This window comes from Mobula birostris, chromosome 16 (genome assembly GCF_030028105.1).
Source record: "Mobula birostris isolate sMobBir1 chromosome 16, sMobBir1.hap1, whole genome shotgun sequence".
NCBI lineage: Eukaryota > Metazoa > Chordata > Chondrichthyes > Myliobatiformes > Myliobatidae > Mobula > Mobula birostris.
Window position 1 is genome coordinate 76,174,619 of NC_092385.1, and position 19,364 is coordinate 76,193,982.

Genomic DNA, 19,364 nt, shown 5'->3' on the forward strand with positions numbered 1-19,364 from the left:
GGGGTTGAGAGGGAAAATAAATCAGCCATGATTGAATGGCTTAGCAGACTCGATGGGCTGAATGGCCTCATTCTGCTCCTATATCTTATGGTTTCATAAGCACGATCAGTAGAATCTACTTCCCAGAGCATGGTCTCGTAGTCTGTAGGGCTTTCTGTGCACAGATTGCCCGCTGGACTTCCTGTATCGCAATCTCAAAAGTCTTCATTGGCTTTCAAACACTTTGGAATGGATATGAAAGACTATATTTGCAAGTCATTGTTTCCTTTAATCCTTGTAATTCTGAAGACTTCTTTCACTTGAGCCTGAGGACATCTTTGTAGAAGCTCTTCAGGGGAATGTCCTTGGCCCAGCAATCTTCAGTGGTCTTTTTCCACAATAATGAGTAGGAATGTTTGCTGAAGTTCAATTCCATTTGCACCTCCTCTGGTATGGAGGGGCCACTGCACAAGATTGGGGGAAAAAAATTTACTTGTAAGTTTATGGATTATTTACGTAAGTATACAGTATACATGTACTACCCTGAGATTCATTTTTGTGGGCATTCACAATAAACACAAAGAAACAACAGAATCAATGAAAAACTTTGACAACAAAGACAAACAACTAACATGCAGAAGACAACAAATTGTGCAAATACAAAATAATTATAAATATTGAGAACATGAGTTGTAGAGCCCTTGAAAATGAGCCCATAGATTGTGGAATTAGTTCATTGTTGGGGTGAGTGAAGTTATCCCCTCCGGTTCAAAAGCCTGATGGTAGAGGGGTAATAACCGGTCTTAAACCTAAGTGCGTGGAGCAAGGCCTAGACACAGTTCAGGCATGTGCTGATAAGTGGCATTTGCAGACTAAAAGTGCCAGACAGTGATCATCTTTAACAAGGCCTCGACTCTTGACATATGGCATTACCATCACTGAGTCCTCTAGTTTGAATATTCTTGTGGGATAGTCAGTATTGACCAGAAACTCAGTTAGACTAGTCATGTTAATACTCTGCTATAAAAGCAGATCAGCGGCTGGGAACCTTGCAGCAAGTGACTCAGCTTTGGACATCCTTTCTATGAATCGGGAATATGATGGAATACTTTCTACTTGTCTGGATGAGGACTTTTCCAACAATTCTCAGGAAGGTCAACATCAAGGAGAAAATAGTTTACTGGCACTGCATCTAGCACATTAACTTCCTCCACAAGCAATGCAAGGTGTCTCAGTAAACCTATAAATTACAATAAAATGTATATTATAGTATATAATAAAGTAAGTAGTGCAAAAGGACAGCAAAAATGGGGAAAAAATAGTGAGGTAGTGTACATGGGTTCATTGTCCATTCACAAATCTGATGGCAGTGGGGAAGATGGATTCCTCTTCCCACCCTGTCTCTTGCAAAAATGCCATCCCCTTCTCGCAATTCCTCTGTTTCCGCCACATCTGCTCTCAGGATGAGGCTTTTCATTCCAGGATGAAGGAGATGTCCTCGTTTTTTAAAGAAAGGGGCTTCCCTTCCTCCACCATCAACTCTGCTCTCAAACGCATCTCTCCCACTTCACGCACATCTGCTCTCACCCCATCCTCCCGCCACCCCATTAGGAATAGGGTTCGCCTGGTCCTCACCTACCACACCACCAGCCTCTGGGTCCAACATATTATTCTCCGTAACTTCCGCCACCTCCAACAGGATCCCACCACCAAGCACATCTTTCCCTCCCCCTCTTTCTTTCTGCTTTCCGCAGGGATCGCTCCCTACGCGACTTACTTGTCCATTTGTCCCCCCATCCCTTCCCACCGATCTCCCTCCCGGCATTTATTCTTGTAAGCGAACAAATGCTACACATGCCCTTACACTTCTTTCCTCACCACCATTCAGGGCCCCAGACAGTCCTTCCAGGTGAGGCGACACTTCACCTGTGAGTTGGCTGGGGTGATATACTGCGTGCGGTGCTCCTGGTGCGGCCTTCGATATATTGGCGAGACCCTTTTCGCTGAACACCTACGCTCTGTCCGCCAGGGAAAGCAAGATCTCCCAGTGGCCACATATTTTAATTCCACATCCCATTCCCATTCTGATATGTCTATCCACGGCCTCCTCTACTGTCAAGATGAAGCCACACTCAGGTTAGAGGAACAACACCTTGTATTCCATCTGGGTAGCCTCCAACCTGATGGCATGAACATTGACTTCTCTAACTTCCGATAATGCCCCTCCTCCCCTTCACACTCCATCCCTTATTATTTATTTAATATATATTTTTTAAATTTCCCCCCCTTTTTTTTCTCTCCCTCTTTTCTCCCTCTGTCCCTCTCACTATAACTCCTTGCCTGCTTTCCACCCTCTGGGCTCCCCTCCCCCCTTCTCTCTCTCCCCAGGCTTCCCATCCCATGATCCTCTCATATCCCTTTTGCCAATCAACTTTCCAGCTCTTGGCTCCATCCCTCCCCCTCCTGTCTTCTCCTATCATTCCAGATCTCCCCCTCCCCCTCCCACTTTCAAATCTCTTACTATCTCTTCTTTCAGTTAGTCCTGACGAAGGGTCCTGGCCCGAAACGTTGACTGTACCTCTTCCTATAGATGCTGCCTGGCCTGCTGCGTTCACCAGCACTTTTTTGTGTAAGATACTTTTCCTAAAATGTTGAGTGTGTGTCTTCAGGCTCCTGTACCACCACCTTGACGGTAGCAATAAGTCCTCGGTGATGAGGCTCCTTAATGATGGATGCGACCCTTTTGATGATGTCCTCTGTGCTGAGGAGGCTAGTACCCATGGAGCTTTTTCTGATCTCGTGCAGTGGCCCCTCCACACCAAATGGTGATGCAACCAGTTAAAATGCTCTCCACGGTACCTCTGTAGTTTTTGCAAGAGTCTTTGGTGACATACCAAGTCTCTGTTATGGCTGACTCCAAAATGTCATTTGATTATATCAAATTGCTGAATAATGCTTCAAAAACCCTTTTAGAGCAATCAGAGATGTCCAGTAAATGTTAAGTCTGCGCATGAAGGAAATAATGTTAAGAAACATAGAGCAGTATTAAAAAAAATCTTTAACTTTGATGGAGATCTGCTGTGTACAGTAACGTGACATACAATGTTTATTTTTTTAATTAATCAGGCAATGGCTTCCTCGAACAAAACTTGTTCCTCTTGGTGTGGACCAGACCCTGGACAAAATGAAGATGTTGGAGGGGAGGAAATCAAACATCAGGAAATCGGTGCAGATTGCATATCATCGTGCTATGCAGCATCGAAGCAAGGTGCAGGGCGAACAGAGCAGCGATTCCAGTGATACTGACTGACCATAGAAATTTCTTTTTGTTAATATTTTTGTTTAAATAAAAAATGGACCTGCAGCTCAGTGATCCTGAGAATAAAATGCAGAAGACAGCACGTCTCAAAGCACTGAGTTGTAAACCATAAAGTACGGAGCCGAGACAGAACAGTGCTGGCCGCTAGACACGAGCTGATGGACAGCTGAGGATTCAGAAAACAGAAGGCAGAGTAGTTATTCAGGCAATACTAAACTGCGTTAAGCAAGAGTCAAACCATTCTTTAATATAGCTAATTAAAGCAAGAGACCGAGTCATCGGACCTGGCTAAAATGGTCTAGATTTTTTTATCAAGTTGGTGAAATCAGATGCCACACAATTCATTTTAATTAAATTCCGTGAATAAAATAAGCAATATTGTGCATCAGATACTGTGAAGCCATGGATTGCCTTAACTTGTTTACTTAGAATTATAAATAGGTGATATCATAATGGATAATGATATCACCTATTCATTTCTGGATAAATTCAATCTCTTGTGATATCTGCATCTAGTTGAAGTAAACTGTACTTGTGGGTTTTGGTTTACTCCTGATCTTGAAGTCCTCCTTTGTATTACTTATCCATAATTTTTGATTGAGAACAACATACTCTGCCAATCCAGATGACCACCTAAGAGAGAAAGTGAGCATAGAGACCTCTGACCAGAGGGAGAAGAACAAGTTGCGAACTTTCTTAGTAGCCAGATGGAAAGAAAATCAACTGAAATGCTCGAGTTCACTGTGGAAATCAGTTCCACTTTAAATTGTATAAAGCCAACTTTGTTTTATAACGGGGGGATTACTAATTTAAAAAAAATCTGCTGCTAAATACCACATTTTCAAACCATATATATGATATATGCACTATAATTTTCTCACAATACTGGCCTGTGTAAATTTACTGAAATATTAATATTGGTATTACTTTGAAATTACACTCATCTTCATTACCTTTGCATTTATAGTTGCACACACTTATTTGATACCCTGTGCTTTGTGAGCACGCACACACAGCACATAGTGCGGGCACACACCGCGCACGTCACACACACTCCCCGTACATACCACACACACACAGTGGAATTTACCCATAGATAGTACTGTTGTCCCAGTTAGCTTTTTCTTCTTGTTACTTGGTTTCATTTCTGCTGTCAGTCCTTTTTAACTTGCTGGATAGAAGTGCTTTATTTGATGGAGCAGTAGGTCTGAGAGTGTAATCAGAGATTTACAGGTTTTTAGAATTGGATTTTCATGATCCTGATATGTAAAGACTGCACAAATATGGTGTTAAAATGGACATTTTCTGCTTTGCTGTTCACAGTCATATTTTCACCTGTGAAAGGTGAGTTGGTGGAAGTGAAAAATCAGCTCAGAGACAGCACTTTAATGAACAGGGATGATTAACTGGTTAACCGCATCATTTGTAAATGACACAGGTTATTGAGTTACATAGAAAACTTTGTTACCTCTTGTTCTGAGTTGGACTGACATTAGTCTTAGTTTGCTAAATTTTCACCTGTGTATGTCATTTCCAGAGCGTAGACATAGTTTTAGTGTTTTGCAAACTGCTCATGGCAATAGCAGTGTATATATTTGTTTTTGTTTCATTTCTCTGATTATTTTGCAGATAATTAGCAAATATTTTCCTACTTGAGAGGGCACCACATTTGTTTGTAGTTGAGTGATTTAAGGTACTCAAGTGTTGATATCCTTTGTATTTGTATAAATTCTGAGGACACATACTCTGCATTCAATTTTGAAGCAACCTGTGTTCTAGGACTGGTCTAAGTAGTTAAATCTATTCAGAAATTGAAGGGAACAGTATGTTGTGAGTTGAGCATGCAGTACTCTGCTCCTACTCTTAAACTCTGTTATTTTAAATAGGGTGTCTGCAATTGAAAGAGACAACTTCTGCCCCTATGAAAGTGATTTTAAGAAAAAAAAATAATCATTCCTGGTATGCGCTCATTGGATTTAATCCCCAGCTGCCGACAATGTGAAACTGAGGAAGTCCCAAATCATTCCTTGGTCCATGCTTCCATGCTGATCTCAGCATGGGTGGTATTGGAGGTGCAATAATTCATCACAATATTGAAACTCTAATGAATGGGAGAGTGATTTTGTTAGAGTTTCTGCTTTTGATCACTATCCGTGGATCAACCCACAGCAATGTCACCCCCTCCCCCTTCTGCTTATGTCTGTTTTTCATTTCTGGAAATGCGTATGTTGGATGTGATAATGTAATTTTTTGTGGTAATCTCTGTTGGTTAGCCTGGACTTATACTTGAATAATAATCATATCTAGTACTGGTGGTCCCTGTGGAAATCTGCCCATCTGCATGGAAAATTAGTTAGAAATAAATATGTTCCAAGAAAAAGTATTTCCTTTTGTGTCCCTTGAAAACAGCCTGGCAACTTGCCATTTGAGATAATATGTAGATGAAAAACATGAGAGGATATCAAATAGGCTTTGCTCAGCAGGCTGTTACTGTTATCAGGTTTTTTGGTGCTTTTCCTTGTAATGGATGTTGGTCTGGCCATTGAAAACATTAACTTTTTCTACTATTCTTTCCCAATGTTCATTACACTTCCATTCATAAAGCACCTTTTAACATATTGAAATGCCCTCAGCATTTCATGCAATGCCTTTTTATCTCAGCAAACAACTGTAATTCTGATCTTCATTATCGTGAAAGGGGCCAATGTCTGTACTTAAGAAGGCCATATTTTAACTTCCTTGTTCCAGTTTTTATCAAAGATGGAAAGCATTGTATTCCTTTTCCCATTTTATCATCATTACTGTTTTAAGACATCCAAAGCAGAAGCTCAACTCTCTTTTAACCATTTCGTGGAGTCACTGATAATGGTGATCATAAATGACTGGCTTTGAAGCTTAGTTTGTATTTATTAAACGAATGTTTCCAAGGAATACAATCCTTGAAATAAAAGCCCAATAATAGTCATTGAATATTTATCTGCAAAATATTGTAAGACAGATAGCTTTTCATTTGGGTTTATCATGTTCTGTTTTTTTTTTGTTGAGCATTGGCTTGGAAGTTCTGTGTTTCATTGCCAAACCATAGATTCCAGTATTCTTGCAGCCTATTGAAAGGTATGAGTAAGAGGAGTATAACTGGCAAAATCTCATATTATTGTATCCAGACTCCGAAGAACATGGTGCCTTTCAGTAGGACACTAGCCACCTTTTGCTGAGTTAAATGTAAAAACAATTGAATATAGCAATGTGTTAGCACATTGTACTACCCCAAAAAATTGTTGATTATTACATCCTCCTGTCGGCGCGTCTTTATCATTGAGCTGACGGTCCCATGGGAGGGTGCTGTGGATGAGGCTTATGAATGGAAAAGGCTGCGATATGCCAACCTTACAGTTGAAGCAGAGGAGCGAGGCTGGAACGTAAAAGTGTGCCCAGTTGAGGTGGGGTGCAGGGGCTTCGTAGCCAGTTCCACCGTAAGGCTGCTGAGGGAAGTAGGAGTCAGAGGGCAGGCCCATGGGAAGGCAATCAAAGCACTTGCTAATGCCGCCGAAATGAGCAGTCACTGGCTGTGGCTGAGAAGAAGGGGTGCTGTCTGGGCTGCCAAGTGACCATCTAGAGACTAACCATGTGACACACACCCAGGTCAGATCAGCCTGTGGTGGGCCTGCCTCGGCTGAGGGTGTCTTGTGATAAAAGGCCGAAACACCCAGTGATGTCGAGGTACACAACTGAACACGTGTCATAATAGTAGTAACATCATCTAGCGGTCATCTTTTAAGAACTACTTCCACTCAAGTCGAGTGCAGTGTAGAAACTTTAGAGATTGTAACATCCAGTCCTATTAATCAAACTCCATTAATACTATGTTGTGAAGGGAAAAGAGCGAACAAAAGAGAACAGGTAGTAGCCTCCGCAAAGCTGACTTCAAATTGTCAAGGTCTCTGATTAAGTGTCTGCATTTTTTCTTGGATTCTTGAGGGACTTGTTTACTTGGCATTTTGTGTGTATGTGGGGAGATTTAAGAAATGAGTTGGAAACTTTATTGGGGGTGGGGTGAATTGTTTCAGATTTAATTAGCTTAGCCAACTGTCTAGCTATAAATTCCCTTTAAAAGAATAAACATCTCAAGGTGGATATTAGCCTTGTTGGTAATTTTAGAGTGAGCTTTTATTACCAGTAAGTGACTTTTAATTCTTCTAAAATACTAATTAGATCACACGGAGATATCAATAGTAGCCAGAAGTGTTCCTTTTAAGGTGTGGTGATTAAGTCCTCCCATGAACACTTGTGAATGATTTTGTGTATATATCATCTATCCCTCTGTATAATCACTCAAATGCAGCCTTGGTAAAATGGCAGGCAGTCAACGTAATTGACAAATCACAAAACCCCAATCTTCAGTTAAGTGTTAGAAATGCAGAAGAATTTTTTAAAAAATTGAATTTTGATTTTGGTTGTTTAGAGATTGTTCTGTACCTTATTTTATTTTACCTGACATTCTAAAGAAAATAGTTATACATGTATCTCCTCCAAATTATCAAGAATTCTGATGCATTTGTTTGCTAATTAGCACCAGCATTAATTTCTATCCTTAAAATTCCATACATTTGTTCTGTCAGAATTCAGAGAAAAGATATTTGCAAAATTATTCCTTTTTCCAAAAATATACTATTGTGTTTTTTAAATATTATAATCCACCATATATAACCATATAACAATTACAGCACAGAAACAGGCCATCTCGGCCCTTCTAGTCCGTGCCGAACTCTTACTGTCACCTAGTCCCACCGACCTGCACTCAGCCCATAATCCTCCATTCCTTTCCTGTCCATATGGCTATCCAAGTTAACTTTAATCAACAACATCGAACCTGCCTCAACCACTTCTGCTGGAAGCTCGTTCCACACAGCCACCACTCTCTGAGTAAAGAAGTTCCCCCTCATGTTACCCCTAAACTTTTGCCCTTTAACTCTCAACTCATGTCCTCTTGTTTGAATCTTCCCTCATTCTCAATGGAAAAACCCTATCCACATCAACTCTATCTATCCCTCTCATAATTTTAAATACCTCTATCAAGTCACCCCTCAACCTTCTACGTTCCAAAGAATAAAGACCCAACTTGTTCAACCTTTCTCTGTAACTTAACCATTTATCAAGTTGTCATTAGTAGGTGCCATATTTTAACTTAACAATATTCAGAAACTCACGAGTTTACAAACTTTGTTCTTATTGCCTATTAAGAGTTCTGATTAAGACAGAAAATTCTGGAAATATATACCTGTCAGACAACACTTGATAGTTCAATAGCATGAAATGTTAACTTGGTTTCTTCACAGATACCGTCTGACTTGTTGAGTATTTCCAGCATTTCATTGTGCATTTCAGCACATCCAGTATTTTGTTTTAGTTACCTTTTGCATACCTGCATGGACCCATCAATTGGAGAGGCCAAAGCTTTTAGGAATGTCCTATTTGGCTGTATATTTAATATCCATATTGTTCTCCTAACATCACTGTAATAGCTTTGATCAACAATCAATGAGCAAGTTTTCTATGTGAATAAAAAAGCGAATAATAATAATAAAAAAAGCGAATAATAATAATAATAAACATATTTTTAAAATAGCAAATATCCTGAAGCAAAGCAAAAATTAACTTTGTTTGAAAAAGCTAAGTAGCCATTCAGATTTAGTTTGAATGGGGCAGAAACCAGAGTTAAGAGTAGGAGGCATACAAGCTGGCAGTTGATAGGTGAGATGAGGTGAGGGGGAAAGTGGGTGGATGGGTGAGGGAGGAGGCAGAAACAAGAAGCTGTCAGTTGGTAGGTGGAAGAGGTAAAGGGCTGAAGAAAAAGCTCCCACCCACCCATCATTGCCCTCTCCTGGTTTTGCCTATCACCTGCCAGCTTATATGCCTCCCTCTTGCCTACCTTATTCTACCTTCTCCCCACTTCCTTTTCAGTCCTGAGAAAGAGTCTTGGCCTGAAACATCAAATGCTTATTCCCCTGCATCAATAATGCCTAACTTGCTCAGTTCCACCAGCATTTTGTCTGTTTTGCTCACAATTTCCAGCATTTGCAGAATCACTTGTGTGGGCTGTTCCTTCCTTGCCTTTGGAATACGTTGTAAATGGAACAAAATTGTTGCCCATCAGTAAAGATCTTGTTTACTTAGAAACCACTTTAAAAAAAATTACTACCTTTAAGGATTAAGTAAGAAAGCAAAATTGGTTTTCATCGAAACACAGTCTTATTCCTAATGCTCTAAGGACATTTTTGAATGGTTTGATGTACTCTACTGTTATAATAATAGAGGAAACATTTCCCTTGTAAAAAAAAAGTATTAGCAAGTTGACAAATGGTGGTTAACTGAAGGGAATTCCATTATTGAAAGCATATGACCGGAAGTTCTGTTGTAGTTCTAGCACAGCAATGCCGTTAGTGCAATACTTGTATATAGCGATTGTTTGAGATCCCCAAGTTTGAAGAGTAGTTCACTAAATGAGCAGGTCCTACAATGAATTATTTATTGTAGAATAAAGGTTTCATATTTTTAATTTACCTTAGGAAGTTTTCACTATTTTTTTGTATGAGTAAGTTCACCATTTACTTCCTGGAAACCAATATAGCTCATAGCAATAGTGTGAAAATTGGAATGTCGCAAAGTACTATTTTGTATTGTTAATGGTTAACATCTGTGGAATTGGACTTTTTACCACTAATGCTGGCTTCATGTCTGAAAGTTCAGTCATTTCATTGTTGTGCATGCTTTTCAGCTTATCATAGCTAAATCTGAGTTTATTAAGATGGTTCCTGAGGGTAAGGAATGGTTCAAGTATTTATCCTGCAGTTGGTTTGCATATCTAAGAGATATTCAAATTAATCTATTTATTTAACTGTTTATCTGTTAGTAACTTTATTTTATAACTTACTTATCATCTATTGGTGCACATCAAGCTATTTTCACTTTGAAATGTAATGTTTTCATTTTTGATTTAAGTACTGCTTTGTATAAGCCCATTAGCTACAAACAGAAATATAATACTGGATTTGCAACTAAGGACCAGAAGTGTTTCAGCTGAAACTATATCTCCAAAACTGCTAGGAAAATTAGGCATAATAATCCCTCAAGAACCACTTTGGAGTTGCACAGTTTCAAAACTCCTTTGATGGGCCAAATGAATTGATCTATAAATTATTATTATTATTATATCAAAGTAGTGACATAATATTTGTTTAGTTGATGATTATTACTTTGATAAAATCATTGAAGTGTTTGCTTCAAATAAAGAGTTTAGGACTCCAAAAGTAATCTGCCACTGCTAAGCACATTTTGTCACTAAATCAGCTATATGTGTGGGAAGTAATTTTAATTCTCCTAGATCAGTTCAGTAGTAAAGTTAAAATTTTGTAAACAAAATTTACAGGCCCTTTATGTGGAGTGGGAGGCAAAAACTACAATTGTATATGTTAGAGAAAGTAACTTCATTATTAAGACCACCTTGAACTCATTACAACTTGCTCTGTGATTGAGTGATCATATGGCAATAAGAACAGTAAAGTAAGAAGCTCTGATTTGAAGGGTGAACCTGTAAATAAACCATTCCTTGTCTTTTCCTCAGAATTAACCATTTTGTTTAACACCGGGTCACTATTAATATATTTCTAACATGGTGAATTTTTGTTTTCAGTATTGTCCTGTATCCTGACTCTGCCATACCAGATCTAGAAAAGCCTGTCAATTTTGCAGTAGAACTATTATTTCTGTCCTGCCCCATTATTTTTTTTAACATAAAAACAACCTTTCCCCTTGGGAGTACATAAAAGATTCTCCTTTTCACATGAAGGATTCAGAAGTCTAATTTAGTTCTGATCAGGTTCCGTTAAACCATCAACAAAGTGCTGTACTTATACCAACCTGTCACATCAGTGCCAAATCTACAATTATGTTTAAATTGTGAAAGGAAGGTAGTGAAGCCTCAAAACCTATAGGGTAGACTCTCCTTCCAAACTCAGCAAAGATTTTCTTAATATAATTTGCATTCCAAAAGAAGAAACATTAAAAAAAAACAAATCCTCTGGTCTTTTGTACACAGGACATGGGTACCAAAATTGGTGGTTCATTTGTGAAGAACATGACACCAAACAGTGCAATGCAGAAGAAAGTTGGCTACCTGAAAACACATGTTATTTCATAGCTCTGTCTGTTAACAAGTGAACATGAATCGATGACTCGGTCAGCTCAATGTTACGCCCTAGGCAAATTGTAAATAATGTACATTGTTATGTTATGGATTTTTTAACTTATTTTTTGTTTGTAAACATCTCGACATTTCTAGACTTTAGGCGAGAACACTTCTATGAGTACATTAAAATTGACATCATGAGACCTTTTCTAAATTTTTGCAGATAACTCTAGCAAACAGCAACCTGGTGTGAAGTGATAGCTGAAGCACCATTTTAAACAATTGAATTAAAAAAAAAAATTCTGTAAACACTTTCATACTTTGGGCTGGGAGCACTGTACTCTAATCCAGCAAAAAAAAACTAGATATTTCTTCCTTTAAATTCTAGAATGTTTTTTTCAGTTTGTATTTATTTTGGAAGAAAAAAAAGTCTATCTGATTCTTAGTAAAATAAATAAATGGCTATTTGAAAACTAGTGTGACCTGCTGTATGTTATTCAAGCTTTTGTAAATACATAATTTTCACTGTTGGCCAAACAGGAAAACCATTTACAGCTAGAATTTCACAAACTGAAGAAGTTCCTGCTACTACTATATAATTAGACCATAAGACAGGAGCAGAATTAAGCCATTTGGCCCATTGAGTCTGCTCTACCACTTCATCATGGGCTAATTAATTATCCATCTCAATGCCATTATCCTGCCTGCTCCCTGTAATCTTTGACATTCTTACTAAACCTATCTACCTCCATGTTAAATATATCCAATGACTTGTCTTCCATAGTTGACTCTGGCAATGAACTCCATAGATTCAGCACCCTCTGCCTAAGAAGTTCCTTGTCATCTCTGTTCTAAATGGACATCCCCCTATTCTGAGGCTGTACCCTCTGGTCCTAGACTCCTCACTAGAGCAAACATCCACTCTACATCCACTCTATCTTGGCCTTTCAGTACTCGATAGGTTTCAATAAGACCTCCCTCAATTATGCACAGAGATAGTTATGATCTTATCAGAGAGAATTTGTCATTGTCTTTGTTACTGTTTGCCGGGGTTCCAGGGGCAGCGGAGCTTGGCTTGTGCATTCACAAGTGTTGATGTTGATGGCAAGTTGGCAAAGTTGTTAACAGCAAATAAGTTCATTAACGAGGAAGTCCTGTTACATAGTTACAAGTCAATAGTTATTCTGGACACAGTTTTTAAATGAAGGCTACGAAGGAGCTAGAGTTCAAACTCTAAAGCATATTTATGATCAAAGGATGTGTATGTCACCATATACCACCTTGAGATTAATTTTCTTGCAGGCATTCACAGTAGAACAGAGCATCAGTTAAAAATACACACAAAGGTTGACAAACAACCAATGTTTACAAAAGAAGACAGACAAAAAAAATCAAACGAGAAACTCTGCAGATGCTGGAAATCCAAGCAACACACACAAAATGCTGGAGGAACTCAACAGGCCAGGCAGCATATATGGAAAAAAGTACAGTTGACATTTCAGTCTGAAACCCTTCGGCAGCCAAGTAGATTAGAGAAAACAGTGTGTTAATGTTTCGGTAAAACCCTTCTTCAAAATGTGAACACTGATTGGCAAGGGTGGACACTTAAGCAAAAAAAAAGGATTATAGTACAACACACACAAAATTGCTGGAGGAACTCAGCAGGCTAGGTAGCATCTATGGAGATGAATATAAAGTTGGCATTTCTGGCCATGACCCTTCATCGGGACTGGAAAGGAGGTCAAGTCAGAAGGTGATAAGTGAAGCCAAGTGGGTGGGGGAGAAGAGGTAAGAAAGAAGTTGGAAGGTGATAGAAAAGGTAAAGGGCTGGATAAGAGGGAATCTGATAGGATTCTATTGATAGATACAGGGCTTATGAAGTTTTTTAATTTTATTGAGAGATTGGTAAAACTGGGTCTGGTTCTTGGAGCAGGATAGATTGAAGATGGACCGAATAGCAGTGTTCAAAGTCTGAGTTGAAAAAGTGGGGTGAAACTTTCTTTACCACACGGTTGAGGCTATAGATTTTAAAAGATTTATCAATAACCCTAGCTCTTGAAGCTCCAACTGGTGGAAGATTCTGCTTAGAAACTAAGAGTGAAAACTAAACAAGATGGAAATCTGAAATAAAAAAGGGCATCTTGGAAACTGAGTGGGTTATATAACATTAGTGAAGAGAGAAACAATTGAGCCTTCAGGTCAATAATGTTAATTAGGACCAGCAAAAGTTCTAAAATATGCGCTAATTGATAAGAGAACATACTCCATGGTAATGTAGTGGCACTATTACAGCTTGGGATGTTGGAGTTCAATTCCAACATCATCTATAAGGTGCCTGTATGTCCTCCCTGTGAAATGTGTGGGTTTCCTCCCACAGTCCAAAGGTATACCAGTTAGTGGGTGAATTGTCATTGTAAGTTGTCCTGTGATTAGGCTGGTGTTAAACAGGTGGGTCGCTGGCTGACATGACTCATTGAGCTGGAAGGGCCTGTTCTACATTGTATCTCTAAATAAAATAGATAAGTATCACCAACAGCCCGTCCTTGTCCAATCATGTGGACACTGCGGCCAAGTAAGTGCAGAAGGCCTCTACTTCTTCAGGATGCTAAAAAAAAGATTGTCATTTCTCATTTCACCCTCATCAATTTTTATCAACACTGTACATCATGGCTTGATGTGACAGCTCTGCCCAAGACTGCAAGAAAATGCAGAGTTGTGGACATGGGTCAGTACATCAAGGAAATCAGCCTCCCTTCCATTGCCTCTGTCTATACATCTTGCTGCCTCATTAAAGCAGCCATCATAATCAAAGAACCCAGCCACCCTCCCATCATTCAAAAGGTACATAAGCTGGAAACACTACCACCAGGCTCAAGGACAGTTTCTAGCCTGCTGTTATAAAACTATTAAATGGCCCCCTAGTAGGATGAAATGGACTTTTGACCTCACACTATACCTTGTTACGGTTTTTCACCTATATCTGCCTGCACAGCGCTTTCTCTGTAACTCAGAAGGCGAAAGAAATTCCGCATGCTCCAATTCTTACCAATTTTTAATTGGTGTCCATAGAAAGCATTCTATCTGGATTGATGCATAACGGCTTGGTATGGCAATAACCCTGCAGATGACAGCAGAAAACTGCATAAAGTTGTGAACACAGCTTAACACCTCACAGGAACCAGCCCTTCCCTCCTTGGTCTCTTGTCTACATTTCTAGTTCAATGCACTGTGTAAAGACTTGATCTGGAAAAACAACATGCAAGCCAAGCTTCTCAATGCATCTTGATACATGTGACAATAATATACCAGCTGTAATACTTTTATTCTGCATTCTATTATTGTTTTTGCTTGACTACCTCAATGCACAGTTGCATTGAAATTATCTGTATGGAAGGCATGCAAAACGAAGTTTTTCACTGTACCACAGTACGTGACAATAATCAACGAATTAAACAAATTTGCCAAGGGAGGCACCTGTTTAAATTGAGGAAATGGATGCTAGCAATAGCACAAATGCTGTGAGGAGCTCTGCAAATCAAACAGCATTCATGACGGGAGTAAAACTTCTAGCACAATGTGCAGAAAGTAAATCTAAAAGGTAATAAAGTCGATATAAAGTTTAAAAAGAGTGCAATATTCAGCTTCACTTCATAAACTTATTGTTTTATAAATTGCAGTAAGATCGCTGCATTCTTCACATATATCAATATCAATTGTTTCATATTTAAAACATATTGACCTTTTAAAAAGGTTGGGTTCCGCTGGATTCAGATTCGTATTAAGGTTAATCTCGGGACATATATAGCCGGCTAACAATTGTAATTGGGCCCCGAAAAAAAAAACTCTGTGAAAGTTGCACTCGGCCAGCACGGCTCCGGGCGGCGAGGTGCAAGGTAATGGCGCTGGGAGGGGAAAGAGCGGCCGGAACTGGAGTAAAGGCAAAGATGAGCGCTCGAGAGTGGCGCCGGGAAAGAGTTGATCTACAGGCAGTATTTTAGACCAGGATTAACGGGAGGTGGTTTGAGAGGACTAATAATAATGACCGCAGTTTCGACTGATGATTGACAGGAGGCGGGACTGTGCCTCATGATTGACAAGTTCGAACACGGGCGGATGTGACTCTGTAGAGTGATTGACAGGAGATGTCATGTGACTACAGTGATTGATATGTGTCTCTGTAGAGTGATTGACAGGAGATGTCATGTGACTACAGTGATTGATATGTGTCTCTGTAGAGTGATTGACAGATGTGTCTGTGCATAGTGATTGACAGGAAACACACGTAAAAGTTGCTGGTGAATGTAACCTTCTTGTGACTTGAACACCGCTGTAGATTGAACAACCACGTTTATTCACCAGACTTGCATTTTTACTTCACGTCTTGACGTCATACACACTCTGACGCTACGAATACTCACACAATACATTACAGTGAACGCAACAGGCCAGGCAGCATCTCTAGGAAGAGGTACAGTCGACATTTCAGGCCGAGACCCTTGTCAGGACAAACTGAAGGAAGAGTTACCAAGAGTTTTGAAAGTGGGAAGGGGAGGGGAAGATCCAAAATGATAGGAGAAGACAGGAGGGGGAGGGATGGAGCCAAGAGCTGGACAGGTGATTGGCAAAAGGGATACGAGAGGATCATGGGACAGGAGGTCTGGGGAGAAGGAAAAGGGGGAGTGGGGGAAAAACCCAGAGGATGGGCAAGGGGTATAGTCAGAGGGACAGAGGGAGAAAAGGGAGAGAGAGAGAAAGAGTGTGTGTATATAAATAAATAATGAATGGGGTACGAGGGGGAGGTGGGGCATGATCTCCCAGTGGCCACACATTTTAATTCCACATCCCATTCCCATTCTGACATGTCTATGCACGGCCTCCTCTATTGTAAAGATGAAGCCACACTCAGGTTGGAGGAACAACACCTTATATTCCGTCTGGGTAGCCTCCAACTTGATGACATGAACATTGACTTCTCAAACCTCTGCTAATGCCGCACCTCCTCCTCCTACCCCATCCGTTATTTATTTATATACACACGTTCTTTTTCTTTCTCTCCTTTTTCCCCTCTGTCCCACTCACTATACCCCTTGCTCATCCTCTGTGTTCCCCCCCCCCCGCCCTTTTCTTTCTCCCTAGGCCTCCTGTCCCATGATCCTCTCATATCCCTTTTGCCAATCACCTGTCCAGCTCTGGGCTTCATCCCTCCCCCTCCTGTCTTCTCCTAACATTTTGGAACTCCCCCTCCCCCTGCCACTTTCAAATCTCTTACTAGCTCTTCTTTCAGTTAGTCCTGACAAAGGGTCTCGGCCGGAAACTTCGACTGTACCTCTTCCCAGAGATGCTGCCTGGGCTGCTGCGTTCACCAGCAACTTTGATGTGTGTTGCTTGAAATTCCAGCATCTACAGATTTCCTCGTGTTTGCGTAATTGACTGGAGATGTGTCTCTGTACAGTGATTGACAGGAGAGGTGTCTGTGTATAGTGATTGACAGGAGGTGTGTCTCTGTATACTGACTGACAGGAGATATGTCTGTACAGTGATTGACAGGAGATGTGTCTGTGTACAGTGATAGACAGGTGATGTGTCTGTGTATAGTGATTGACAGGAGATGGGTCTGTGTATAGTGATTGACAGGAGATGTGTCTCTGTACAGTGATTGACAGGAGATGTGTCTGTGTATAGTGATTGACAGGAGGTGTGTCTCTGTATAGTGATTGACAGGAGATGTGACTACAGTGATTGACAAGAGATGTGTCTCTACAGTGATTGACAGGAGATGTGTCTATACAGTGATTGACAGGAGAGGTGACTCTGTAGTGTGATTGTTAGGAGATGTGTCTGTGTACAGTGACTGAGAGTAGATGCGACTCTGTACAGTGACTGACAGGAGATGTGACTCTGTACAGTGATTGACAGGAGATGTGACTCTGTACGGTGTTGTCAGGAGATGTGTCTCTGTATAGTGATTCAAAGGAGATGTGACTCTGTATAGTGATTGACAGGAGATGTGTCTCTGTACAGTGATTGACAGGAGACATTTCTCTGTACAGTGATTGACAGGGGATGTGTCTCTGTATAGTGATTGACAGGAGATGTGTCTGTGTACAGTGATTGACAGGAGATGCATCTGTCTATGATGATTGACAGGAGATGCGACACTATATGGTGATTGACAGGAGATGCTTCTTTGTACGGTGATTGACAGGAGATGCATCTGTCTATGATGATTGACAGGAGATGCGACACTATATGGTGATTGACAGGAGATGCTTCTTTGTACGGTGATTGACAGGAGATGCGTCTGTGTACGGTGAATTACAGGAGATGCGTCTGTCTATGTTGATTGACAGGAGATGTGACTGTGTACGGTGATTGACAGGAGATGTGTCTGTGTACAGTGATTGACAGGAGATCTGACTTTGTATCGTGATTGCAGGGGATGTGACTCTGTACAGTGATTGACAAGAGATGTGTCTGTGTATAGTGATTGACTGGAGATGTGACTCTGTACAGTGATTGACAGGAGATGTGTCTGTGTACAGTGATTGACAGGAGATGTGTCTGTGTACAGTGATTGACAGGAGATGTGACTGTACAGTGATTGACAGGAGATGTGCTTCTGTATAGTGATTGACAGGAAAAGTGTGTGTAGAGTGATTGACAGGAGAAGTGTCTGTGTACAGTGATTGACAGGAGATGTGACTCTATACAGTGATTGACTGGAGATGTGACTCTGTACAGTGATTGACAGGAGATGTGTGTGTATAGTGATTGACAGGAGATGTGACTCTGTACAGTGATTGACAGGAGATGTGTCTATGTATAGTGATTGACAGGAGATGTGTCTCTGTACGGTGATTGACAGCAGATGTGTCTAACATCTCTGTATAGTGATTGACAGGAGATGTGTATGTGTACAGTGATTGACAGGAGATGTGTCTGTGTACAGAGATTGACAGGATATGTGTCTCTGTAGCGTGATTGACAGGAGATTTGTCTGTGTACAGTGATTGACAGGAGATGTGACTGTGTACGGAGATTGACAGGAGATGTGTCTCTGTACGTTGATTGACAGGAGATGTGACTCTGTACGGTGATTGACAGGAGATGTGACTCTGTACAGTGATTGACAGGAGATGTGTCTCTGTATAGTGATTGAAAGGAGATATGACTCTGTACAGTGATTGACAGGAGATGTGTCCGTGTACGGTGATTGACAGGAGATGCGTCTGTCTATGATGATTGACAGGAGATGCGACACTGTACGGTGATTGACAGGAGATGCTTCTTTGTACGGTGATTGACTGGAGATGAGTCTGTCTAGGGTGATTGACAGGAGATGCGACACTGTACGGTGATTGACAGGAGATGGTTCTTTGTACGGTGATTGACAGGAGATGCGTCTGTGTACGGTGATTGACAGGAGATGCGTCTGTCTATGGTGATTGACAGGAGATGTGACTGTGTACGGTGATTGACAGGCGATGTCCCTGTGTATAGTGATTGACAGGAGATGTGTCTCTGTACGGTGATCGACAGGAGATTTGTCTGTGTACGGTGATTGACAGGAGACGTGACTCTGTACGGTGATTGACAGGAGACGTGACTCTGTACGGTGATTGAAAGGAGACGTGTCTCTGTATGGTGATTGACAGGAGACGTGTCTGTGTACAGTGATTGACAGGAGATGTGTCTGTGTATAGTGATTGACAGGAGATGTGTCTCTGTACGGTGATTGACAGGAGATTTGTCTGTGTACGGTGATTGACAGGAGACGTGACTGTACGGTGATTGAAAGGAGACGTGTCTCTGTATGGTGATTGACAGGAGACGTGTCTGTGTACAGTGATTGACAGGAGACGTGTCTGTGTACAGTGATTG

At 40.6% G+C, this 19,364-nt stretch overlaps 1 protein-coding gene across 1 annotated transcript in view; it reads left to right on the forward strand.

The window, feature by feature from the left end:
- The window catches only part of brpf1 (bromodomain and PHD finger containing, 1), a 51,887-nt gene extending 40,506 nt beyond the window's left edge, over nt 1-11,381 (forward strand). The window contains exon 13 of the mRNA XM_072280880.1: nt 3,106-11,381. Coding sequence (XP_072136981.1) covers nt 3,106-3,289 — 184 coding nt within the window. The 3' untranslated portion in view covers nt 3,290-11,381. The remainder of the gene's footprint in view (nt 1-3,105) is intronic.
- Nucleotides 11,382-19,364: the final 7,983 nt, after the last annotated feature.